Raw genomic sequence first — 12,005 nt, forward strand, 5'->3', positions numbered from 1 at the left:
TTCGTGCGTGCATACCTGATTGACAAACAGAGCAGCATGTTCCTTCAGGAACAAAGGTTGCAGTACAGGACAGAGTAGGACAGTGTACCTGCTGACACTCAGCGTGGCCATTCTGAAAAGACAATGTTCAAACATTCACCACAATCAATTTAATGTAAAAGAGAGAGAGAGAGAGAGAGAGAGAGAGAGAGAGAGAGAATGCAAGAGGATGGAAAAGAAAAGCAAAAATCTTTTGAGTTTATACCTCACATACACACTTGGAGCAGGGATGTGGGCGGAAGACTTCATTATTGCTGTATGTTCTGCCTTCATAATTGCACTCTGTGAGACAGAGAAGAGTGTATTTCAGCACACACACACCACATGGTGAAGGACTGGAATGCGCTGCCATAGGACATATCTTAACATCTGGAATTCAGCAGTTCACTGAATCAGGCTTTAACCCAGACATACTCATCACATTTTGAAAGAAGTAGTTAATGGCTCAAATAGAGAGTGGCTTGTTTATTAATTACACTCCCACATAAATGTGTGATACATGAAATTAAGTACACACATACACACACACACACACACACACACACACACACACACACACACATACACACAAACACACTAATAGCAAGATTAGACATTTCTGAAACACAAGCTGTACAATGAATTTGTGCATTTTTATTGTTTATCTTGCTCATTTTCTATTTAGCATTTAAAAATAAAGCTATCTAGGTCCATTAATCCATATTATTGAATTTGTGGCTCACACAAATTAGGTCTTAGCTGCGCCAGTCGCCCAGGCTTGAGAAAATGACTAGGGGTAAATAAGTATCCTCTAATGATTATAAGTCCTGGTTGAACCTATGCCTGTGTTTCTAAAAGGCTGTAACTATTGAGTGTACAATGTAGAGAAAGATGCGTTTAACTATTGATGTGATATTTTCTTTCAGAATTATTGTGAATTCTAACTTTTACTAATTCAAAGCCTAACAATTATGTTACAGTGAAAGTGTTTCCATCAAGAAAGAACCAACTATAACGGATACGTTATCTGCCATCCATGAAAATATACCACATCTTTCAGAACAAATCATCCTTAAGTAAATTACTTACACATCCTGGTTTAGAGGCCATTACAGTGTGAGAGAAACAGAGAAAAAAGATCTGGAAGGTGGGAAGAAACAGGAGAGAAACAGATAAAAAATAGCTTGTTCATTAAGAGCTGGGGGAATTTCAATTCAAAGCTCATTTCTTTGTCTCAACAGTGGGTTAATCCAATCACCCACACACACTGCACCCTAACACACACACACACACACAAACACACACGCACGCACACACACAAACACGCACAGACAGAGAGAGAGAGAGAGAGCGAGAGAGAGGGAGAGAGAGAGAGAGAGAGAGAGAGAGAGAGTTGTGTGTGCGGAGGAGTGCAACTGGAAAGACATGCAGAAACAATTAAAGAGGGGGATGAACCAAGGAGGGATCACTCAGAGGGGTGAGTTTCCAGTTTAAAATAAGCCCTTACTCACTTCCGTTCACTCCATTTCAGTTGAAAAGACATTTTCAGGAATGAAAAAAAGCTGCATCTTTGTAAAGAGCCACAGGACTTATAAAAGTGAAAGTAGTTTAAAGGTTTATCGAATTGGAAATGTTCCAAGAGGGAGGTAGAGGGACAATGCAGTCACTAAACTACTGTAATGTTTTACATGCACACAACTCAGATAGCTTCCTGCTTGTCTGCTTTTAGCTGTCCTATAAATTAATTCCATCACAAAAAAGTAGGCCTTCATTTTGTGGGGTTTTGTTTTGTTTTTTTTTATAAATAAAAAGTAAAACATCAAAGGTACATGTTTCTAAAACTGTTCATGCTATAGAAATCATCAGTGAGAAACCAACTCTGAAGCCAGGCCAAACCTTCTACATAAACTTTTTTTTGGTCAGATAGCAGACTCTGTTTTCACTAATGGAAGAACAGTCTGTAACATTAGTCTAACATTGAGTAGGTTAGTTTCATTAGCATATGGCCAGGTACAGCAAGCCTACTAAAAGACAACTGTTGCCCCAGCTGAGGAATCCTTAGTCCTTTAGCTCCTCCAATACTTGCTGCAGTGACCACTCACATGGTGCTCAAAACTGGCTGGTTCAAAAATATTCTTAGTAACAGAAGACACCAATGTTGCTTTTTCTCTCATCAAAAATGACTGAAGCACTAAAGGTTGTGACCAAAATTGCCACACCTGATAAGGCAAAAGCAGTTATCGCGACTCTTCCTGAAGGGGCCATACCCCTTCCTGAGGCGGGCTTCATGTCCCAGCGCACCATCACTTTCACCAATCTTATCACTCTTTCATGATTTGCTAAGCTCTGCCACCCACGGTGGCGCTTCGCCCCAATGCCGAGACAAGCCACTCAACTCTGCCTAGCCAGTGTTGTTGCTTGTCATTGCTCTTGTGCCTCACTACTGTTACAGGTTACAGAGCTGCACTGAGGATCATGGGTACATTCACAGTGTGGAGTTGCTGCGGTTACCTTCGGAACATACTAACATGGGCACATGCTAACATACTTAATGTGGCTCAGTCATGGTGGGAGCGAGGGAGTCCTCAGTCCTGCTCACGCACAGTAGAAGAGGACCATTGGAAGAAGTCATGTGACACCCACTCCCTCAAAAGCAAGGTTTTGGCCAGTGGTCATGGCCTGGCACACACCAACATTCTGGCATGTGGTCCCTCATGGATCTGCAAGAGGACCACTGAAGGAGACCAGACCCTAATGCACATCTCAACATAGTGCTCTGTGGTGGAGGGAAACCTAAGAAAAATATGGCCTCTAGTGGTGTGAGAAACAAATCAGAACAAAGAGCAATATCTTTACTGCTTAGTGCTAGTGCCACAGTTAAAAAAAACCAAAAACAAACACTTGATGAGAATTAGTGCATAATGTTATCAAAGGTTAATGGTTTCATGACTAGAAAGTACTAATAAAAATGAATAAAAAATGAATAAAAATGAACAATTCCCCACATACATGTGCTTGAACACACACACACACACACACACACACACACACACACACACACACACACACACATACACTCTGACCTCCTTTTACAAGATTAAATGAGTATTATTGTCCAATTACAGAAATTACAGAGCAGGAACTTACAAGCTGATAGTATCATAGCTATTAAAACACCAGAAACAAAACTAAACTGTACAAGAGGGTGTGACAGAGAGATTTTGCGAGAGAAGGAGGCTCTTTTTTATCTTAAAATGATTGTTGTTTTAGGTTTTACTGTATATTGGTTTTGCTATTCATATGTCAAACAGTGTCAGATAGGAAAATGTGCTAGTTTATTCTGAGTTTGTAAGCAGCAACATGAGCAGAGGTGTTACTCACCATTTGAGGTGGTACACTGGACTCTCCCTGAGGTGCATGAGCACATGGTTTGGTGGTCAGGTGCCCAGCGAGAACCCTCCTGCTGCTCACGGCCTTCCCACATACATACAGTCTTCTGCACACACTCACATGATTCCAAACGCTGCACTCGTGCCTGAAGGTCCTCATTCTAGATATACATGCACACATACACAGAAAGGTAGAGAGGGAAAACTAATCTACTTAAGTATTTTACTTAAGTATTTTACTTAACACACACACGCCCACACGCATGCACACACACACACACACACACACACACACACACACACACACACACACACACACACACACACACACACACACACACACACACACACACACTTCTGCTTCTGCACCAGCATCAGTAAGGGTCCTATGTGTGTACCTGAGCTTTGAGCCTCCTCAGTATGGTGCTGACTCTGTGAACCGCATCCTCCAGGCTTCTACGCTTCTTTTTCTGCTCTTTAGGGGCCCAGTGGTACTCTGCATCCCTCTGGAACCCCATTTCACTCACATAGTCTGGCTGGACATGCGCTACACGCTCCTCTGAGTCCACAGACTTAGGAGGAGGGGGCAACACTGTTCTCGATGTAGGCTCTGTACACAGGAAATACTTACACATGCTCACTGTATGGATCCATTTTAGCACATCATGAACAGAAAGTTTTACCTGTTATGTTGTCACATTGCCACGGGCGCCTTTGGTATGCCTTAGGGATAAGCTCTGCAGTCTGCCAGCTGCCCTGGGAACACAAAGGAGCATTCCCTATCCTGTAAACCCACCATGTGCAAATAAGCCCAGTCACTTTTACCTTGACTAGATTTGGTTAAATATACTGGAGAGATCCATTACTGAAATCTTGGAAGCACTGATACAGTCAATGTGCTGCTATACATGTACTGGACTGGAGCAGGGAAAGACAGCAGGAGTAAATGCAATATATAAAGTGGGACAGGTGTGCCATTAAAAAGGAGAGGGGAAAAAAGTAGATCTGGCAAAATCATTCTAAAAGAATGTTATGTAACTGTATAAGGGGACCTAATCAAAGCAGATCTCTAAAATATCTCTAAAACAATTAGCATATTGCAACAGTAGAATCAGTAGAAAGGTTCACAGCATACATCATATACCCATTTAAACATATGGGGACCAATTTAGCATTGTTGTTGTGTTATTTAAAAAAAAAATGTAATCAGAATTTTAAAAATCCTGCTATTGCCTATCCAACAACACTTTCTTACATTACAGACTAGGAAAAAGATCTGTACAAGCAAACCCAAGCAAGCATGCATGTTCACCATAAATTACACAATATGCATTTTCAAATGAGTGTGATTGGGTGAATTCACACTCACAGTGAACCTGCTGGCCTTGTTTCCTGCAGTGCTGGAGAAGGTAATAGTTAAGTCACGAGGGAAATCCAGGCTCAGTGTCGGGCCCTCTGCAGGCAGCTCCACCAACGTTGCCTCCCTGCACTCCACAAAGAGCAGCACCCGTCTGGGTTCCAAACTCAGTGCCATCTTCACCCAGCCTCCACCCGAGAAGGGGTTGCCACCCGGCAGGGTCAGCAACTCTGTCTTCAGGCCCTTCTCCGAGCGGAATTCCAGCCGCAGCCAGCCCTCACGGGTGCTGGAAGTGAGGTGTAGCAGGGGCTCCCTGAGCCTCTTCCGTCTCCCTGCTGCGTGCAGTGAGATGAGTGTGGCCTCGGCGCCGCTGGCCTGCCGGCCCACCAGGTGCAGGCCCAGGGAGCCTTGCAAGGCACTACGCAGGTGGAGGGTGATATTCCGCGGCAAAGTCTGCTGTGACGTGTGGGAGTGAAAATGCCAGGCTGTCACCCCAGGGTCACGGCCTTCGGTCACAGTGACCCATTGAGGCGAGCGGGTGATGTTCAGAACATCCAGGATGTCAATGACTAAATGAAGAGAGCATGACAAAGTGAATGTCAACAGACAGAATGACAGGACAGAGCATACCATGATTCTGTTTTGACAAGCTATCTTGTGTTTCAAAGGTTCGTTTCTCTCTGCTTATACAGGACATGTGATCTTTTCTATGTGTGTGTTCTGTACACAGGTTGCAAAGCATGTGTCCTACAAACTGGAACTCCCCAAATCTCTACAGACTCATCCCCATTTCATCCATCCAAGATTAAGATTCATTTTTTCAAAGGCAGTTAATGAGTTTCTGACCCACCTACAAATGATTCACTGAGCACATAATGTCACATACTTCAAAAGGAATCTTTGAATGAGGGTCTACACAAAGATCAGACTGGGTAAAATGGAGTTAACATTTAGAGATGAAAGAAGAAAGATCCTGAGATTAGATCACACAAAATGCATATTACTTAGTTTACGTTACTTTTTCTCTTTGTGTATGACTGCATCCATTTGTACCGAAAATCCGAGTGAACAGTATTATGAAAACATGCTCCAGCAACATGATCTATTTTAACCGAAATTAATAAGTGATTAAATAGTGATTAAATAGTGATTAATGATGATTAGCAACGAATGAGAGGTCAAGTATTTGCAGCTAATATTAAATAATCGAAACATACTTTATTGGCTTTCATTTATCCAGTTTCCGGAAGAGCAGAATTTATTCTAAAAGGTGCTTAAGCCCTTTATGAACAACAGAAGTGCCCGTTGAGGCTCACCGATGTCATTATTGTGTTGAAGCTTCGCGTCGATCTCAGTTGGTAACGAAGAACAAACATTCCACACCAAAACCAAACTCAATTGAGCAAAGAGAATACATCCGTTCACAGGGAGCTCCATTCTGCAAAGCAATTCCCACACAACAGCGGTGACACACCACTTACTTAACCGGTAGTCTCTCCAGAAAAAGACAAACAAAGACTTGGAAAAGAAACAAACTAATCATACATAAATATTGGAAGAATGTTCGTTTTATAGGAACGCAATAATTACTCTTTCATTTCTCGTGGGAATGATGTTTTCTTTTATGACAGGAATTTACGCGCCCATGGAACAAGAAACATCTGGCGGTGGCCGTCACTTGTCTGACATCGGCGTGAAGAGTAGCATTGTTATTCCTCCAGCTGTGCAGGACTGGTTTGAACCAGTGATGGAAGTGATGCAAGGTAGTGCGGGTCAACTTCGGAGCGATGCGAGGTAACGCTCTCTGTAACGGCTGCAGAGGGGCAAGCAGGGCGCTCAGCTCTCACACACCTTTGCCTAACTTGCCCTTCAGTGGCCCAGGCGAAAACACGCGTTTTAAAACCCAGTTGTAGGGGATTCTCCGGGATCCTCCTACTGCTTATCTGAACTAAAACCAGGATTGGATTTCCGGATTGGGGGTACGCCAAAACGCAATTTTGTACACATAACGCGATTTTCAGTTTTCATTATTTAATTACTAGAAACAGCGTAACTGTCTTTGTAAACTGTTCATCATAAAACATACCGCATCATAAAAAGTGTAACAATATATGATTCGCTAAAGATACATAGTGTAGTCCTAATTATAATGAAATAAAATAGCTTTAATATTTGGATATGATATTTGTGAAGATATTGTTGTAGATGCGCAGTGTTCAGAGAACACAATGTGCCCACCTGAAGGCGAAAGATTTGGGATCTGGGAGTAGTTCTTTCAGCAATCTATATATTAAGATTTTACTGGACAATAAACATGTTTATAAATACCCCTTCACAGACAGTAGAATGAAGGAGCTCCCAGCTCTATATGATTACAGAGGTATGCAGGGCTGTAACTTCCTCTGTCCCTAAAGAGAGACATACACGAATTTTTAAAGAGGCCAATGCAGCATATGCATAAAACTAAGCACACAGAATGCCATTTACAGTCACATGCTTTGCTATCATTTTGTTGCCATATATTTGCGTTTAATATACATTTTGTACAAAACATGTACACAAGCTATAGTGACCTCATGATGAGTTTCCACTCATCATGAGACCACTATAGCTTGTGTATACCCTTAGCTAAAAAGAATTACCACAGTTGATTTAGCACTGCAGCTGTAACTGAGTCCTAAATTAGCCTTAATCCATGTCCAGGAAATTGGTCCTTAATCTCCTGCTTGTGTTAATCTTTGAGTGTATTCTTTGTATAGTCAGAGTCTTAATCACTGTTAGTTCTTGTGTGCATGCTTTTGTCTCTTGTCTTGTGTTGGGGGATAATTTGTGAATTTGAAGTTCTATAGAATGTATTAAACTGTATGAAAAAATATCTAGCAGAACATCCTTCTATTTAGCTGTATCTGGTATGCTTTTAATGTTAGTTTTACAGTACCATAACTATTAATAATTTTGTCTCAAAGAAATTGTCTGTATGAGCACAATTAGCTTTTTACAAAGGTGTGACATGAACAAGAAGCCTATATGTTTTGGCTGGCCAAGATGTAGACATATAATTGGTTAGCCTGAAGGAAAATCTAATTTGTTTGGTTACCCTGTGGCATAGTAAATAACAAACCTTAATCCACAAAGAAGGAAAGGCTATAATGCGGGTGTTGTGGCTGTGATACATCCCTGCGACAGTCTGCCTGAATAAAGTGATTCTGATTCTGCCTCTCATCAAATAAATTGATGAACTGAAAAGCAGATGACTGACTAAACTACCATAATCCTCTTTTTCTGTTTAAAACCGATCATGAGTTCTCCTGAAATTTATCATGGGATGACAAACTTCAGGGGCAGAGCTGACACATACTGTTAATGTGTAGTTGCATTTAATGTCTCTGATTTGACTGAAGGATAATGGAGTAAATTATATGCCTAATAATATTTGCCTTATGAGCATGACAGTGTGTATGTGTATATGAATGCTTGCTAAGACACTTATGTGGTTTATAAATTGAGGGAATATATTTAGATTATGTAAAGCATAAATATAAGAAAGAGTATATGAGTCTATAGAGTATATGAAAGAGAGGGATACACTTAAGCAAATCTTTGTAAACAAACAAAGCTAACCTGAAAAGCCAGATGAGGGGAAAAACAAATCTAAGGAATAATGGGTTTTTGCAAAATGTGTTGCTAAAGCTGAACTTTTTTGCAATTAAACAGTTGTGGAGAATGCTTCTGCTCTGTTAGCTTCTGTCTTACAACACTGAGGCTAGTGATGCTTTGGTCCAGTGGTCTGAGCTCCTGTTTACTTCCTCTTACACCTGGGTTTGAGTCCTGGATAGGGTAGCTGCCTTTAACCTTTGTTACATAAAAAAACACAGTTTTATCCTAAACTTTACTTAATGATTATTTCAAGTATTTAACTATTTTGTTTATTTATCTGGTTTAATGATCTATTTTGTTTATTTATCTGGTTTATTTATTGGTTATAAGAGATGAACACTAAGGAGAAGTATAACACAACAACTACAATAGTCATAAATGTGTAATATGTAGATGACCCGTACCCAAAATTCCTGCCCTGCATACTCCTCTCCCTCAATCAAAGCAATCACATTTGTGCCAATGCTGTGTACACAGTCAACATTACTGAATAGGACCAGGTAAAATTGTCAAGAAAAATTGATCCAGGAATTACATATGCAGTAATACACTTTGCATTAGCACTTCTTATATACTTAAATTACTACAGTCACTATTCTGTCAGTGTAGGTTTTGTCACTTTATGTCATGTCTTGGTGTGATGTGTGTGATTTTTTTAGTTATTTCTGCCTTGTGTATTCATGCTCTGTTATTTGTTGTTTAACTTGTTTAAATTTGTTATTGTTCTCCTATCGCTTGCTTTGTTGTATGTTGTCTTGCTTAAGTTCATAATCTTTAGCAGTTTGGGTAAAAGAAAAGTGCATTAAAAAACATTATTAATAATAACATAATATTATTATTCAAATTAATATTGTAAGTTATATGGTGATTTTCTTTTTGGGCAGAGCATCACTGTGAATTTGGACCAATTTGGACCTGGACCACTTCAAACAGTGGATGGTGATGTGGGATGGAAAAACCCCCAGGTGTGGTCTAATACAGATCTCCTCTGTGTTTGTGTATGACAGGGTTTAAACCTTGAACTGCAGTTTTCTTTGAGCTCTGACTCCAGCAGCTCTGAGCAACAAGGAATATCAGCCAGGAATTGCCAAAGCCAATCAGATGCTCCAAGTCCAGCAGTCTGGAGATGTTGTCAAGGCTGTGATTGACATAGGGGTTACAGAAATGACAGCCAAGTACAAGCACACATTTGCCAAGCAGGAGATTGGTTTAGAAAGACATTCTCAGAATTAGAATCAGAACCACTTTATTTCACCAGGTATGTTACACATACAAGGACTTTGTCTTGGTGATTGTACACACGTGGTTGGTGTAGTGTAATTGGTAACAATGCTACCCATCCCATGGGGTTCAATGCCCCACCTCGGCAAATGCACCACATGATACAAATAACAGTCCTTGGGCAAGACACTACATTAACACTACATGCACCTACCTCTGTCACATGACTGAAGTTGTAAGTCGCTCTGGATAAGAGCATGTGTAAATGTATGACAGCCAACATCCTAACAAGTGTTCTATAGAAAACTGTGTTTTAAATGTAAGTGTAATATAACCCAGTTCCACAGAGTCCACTGATGAAGGGGCATCCCCATGGCAGTGGGACAGTGGCAGGACAGTGGGCATGGTAGCTACGTGTCAGATCCTGCTTGACATTGTCCTGTTTTTTCTAGTGTACTTTGACAATAAGAGGAAAGAAAAACAGAATCCTTCTCCTTGTGCTCATAAAGAAAAAACTGAACACCCCAATGTGGTAAGACAGTATTACCCACACATATGCATAGTCACCAGTGTGCAGTCTAGACCAGCTGGGTTTGCTATGACCATTGTCAGAACGGCCTACAAGTTTACATGTTGTTTGCATTTCTTAATCTTGTTTGCAAAGACTCTAAGATGGTTTCAGCTGGTAAGTTATCCATTGATTAAACTTCCTTTATGATACCTTCATTTTCTTTGATGATGACAAAAATCTATATCAATTTATTCATTTCATCATATTACATGTATTATTTTAGAACTTTTAGACTTAATGGCAAGTAACTCTTTATACTTGTACATGTAGATGGTAGAATTCTCCCCAGATATGTATGGATGTCCCTTTATTAATGTAGGTCCACCTTGTGCCACCAAAACTGCTGTGCCCCATTGAGGCATAGACTCTTAACACCTCTTAAGGTGTTCTTTGGTATGAAGCACCAAAATGTTCACAGCAAATCCATTAGGTCCTGTAAGTTCTGAAATGGGAACTTTATGGATCAGAATTGCTTTTCCAGCACATCCTGAACAATTTTTACACTGTGGAATATTATTTCCATGAAGTGCTATACTTGGTCTGCAACAATGTTTAGGTAGGTGGTACATATCAAAATAACATCTACATGAATGCCAGGATCAAAGTTTACCCAGTAGAACTTTTCCAATAGCAACACACTGCCACCACTGGATTGCCTTCTTCCCATAATGCACCCCACAGCCATCTCTTCCCAAGGTAAACAGGGATGGATCATGATCCCCTGGACACAAGCATCTCTCCCCCTCCTATTGGAGTGTCCTATTGGACACTCCCCCTCCTATTGGACTTCGAGTTGTTCTCTTGTCTGCCCCCTTGTTGAACCTGTCTAAGCTCTTTGAAAAAAATCCAAATTGACTTGACTATGAATTAAATCACATCATAACTGTTTAGTGTTTTTAGTTAGTGTAAAATGTGTTCACAGGGGCCAGAAAGTATCCCCACACACAGTACATGCAAAATAAGCATTCTGGAATATTAACAACAGTATTCTATGAGTCAATAAAAAACTAAAATGAAAAATGTAATTCTTTATTGACATCACAGTTTTGACAGTAACTCTGCCTGCTCCTCATGTACCCAATAAATGTCTTGAACCTTCAGAGATAGTTTCCCAAAGGAGACGTCTGGACATGTCAAGAGATCTAGTCCAGGTGAGCCAAGAGGAGAGCAAACAAGACAGTTGTGTTCAGCCCAGACATAAATAAACAAGCCACAAGCCATTCTGGCCTGGGAGCTCTAGCAGCAAATAATTCAGACACAACCATCCAAACTTGATCAACCAAGCAAGTTATGCAGTTTTAAACAAGACACTGGTGATCAAGAACTCATCTTCTGGAAAGGCCCACATACAGATAGCTCTCTGAATGAGTCTGAATCAATATGGTCAATAATGGAAAAATAATTAAGATTAAACAATTTTTCCCTGTTATCATGCTGGTTCCTGAGTTAATCTTAACTATTTCAATTGCCCATTTGTGTTCATAATTCTACCACTGAGCCATGGTCAGATAGGATGCCCATTTTTTTGCATGGTAGAGATGGTTAAGAAATGCAGAGTTGTGGAAGAAAATGTATCCTAATTTATCCATTGCCTGATTTACCAATAAGAATACAACCACAGTGGAAAGGTGAGTTCTGCCCTGGACCTGCATAATGGGAGAAAGGGAGCAAAGCAGTGCCAAGACAGAATGGGCTGCAGTATCACTCATTTCAGTGTTGCAGTACTTGGCACTTGCTATAAATTCATACTATTCAAGAGAATCAGCTTATAACAACCGAGTATACAGTGATT

At 40.5% G+C, this 12,005-nt stretch overlaps 1 protein-coding gene across 1 annotated transcript in view; it reads right to left on the reverse strand.

Moving 5' to 3' along the window:
• Nucleotides 1-6,695, reverse strand: part of kcp (kielin cysteine rich BMP regulator) — a 25,057-nt gene extending 18,362 nt beyond the window's left edge. The window contains exons 1-8 of the mRNA XM_081716017.1: nt 6,355-6,695; nt 6,081-6,202; nt 4,777-5,333; nt 4,091-4,163; nt 3,806-4,017; nt 3,400-3,568; nt 245-321; nt 16-112 (exon numbers count right to left, since the gene is read on the reverse strand). Of these exons, the coding sequence (XP_081572143.1) occupies nt 16-112; nt 245-321; nt 3,400-3,568; nt 3,806-4,017; nt 4,091-4,163; nt 4,777-5,333; nt 6,081-6,202; nt 6,355-6,362 (1,315 nt within the window). The 5' untranslated portion in view covers nt 6,363-6,695. The remainder of the gene's footprint in view (nt 1-15; nt 113-244; nt 322-3,399; nt 3,569-3,805; nt 4,018-4,090; nt 4,164-4,776; nt 5,334-6,080; nt 6,203-6,354) is intronic.
• Nucleotides 6,696-12,005: the final 5,310 nt, after the last annotated feature.

The sequence above is a fragment of the Electrophorus electricus genome, chromosome 6 (genome assembly GCF_041902795.1).
Source record: "Electrophorus electricus isolate QZ-2024a chromosome 6, ASM4190279v1, whole genome shotgun sequence".
NCBI classification, from domain to species: domain Eukaryota; kingdom Metazoa; phylum Chordata; class Actinopteri; order Gymnotiformes; family Gymnotidae; genus Electrophorus; species Electrophorus electricus.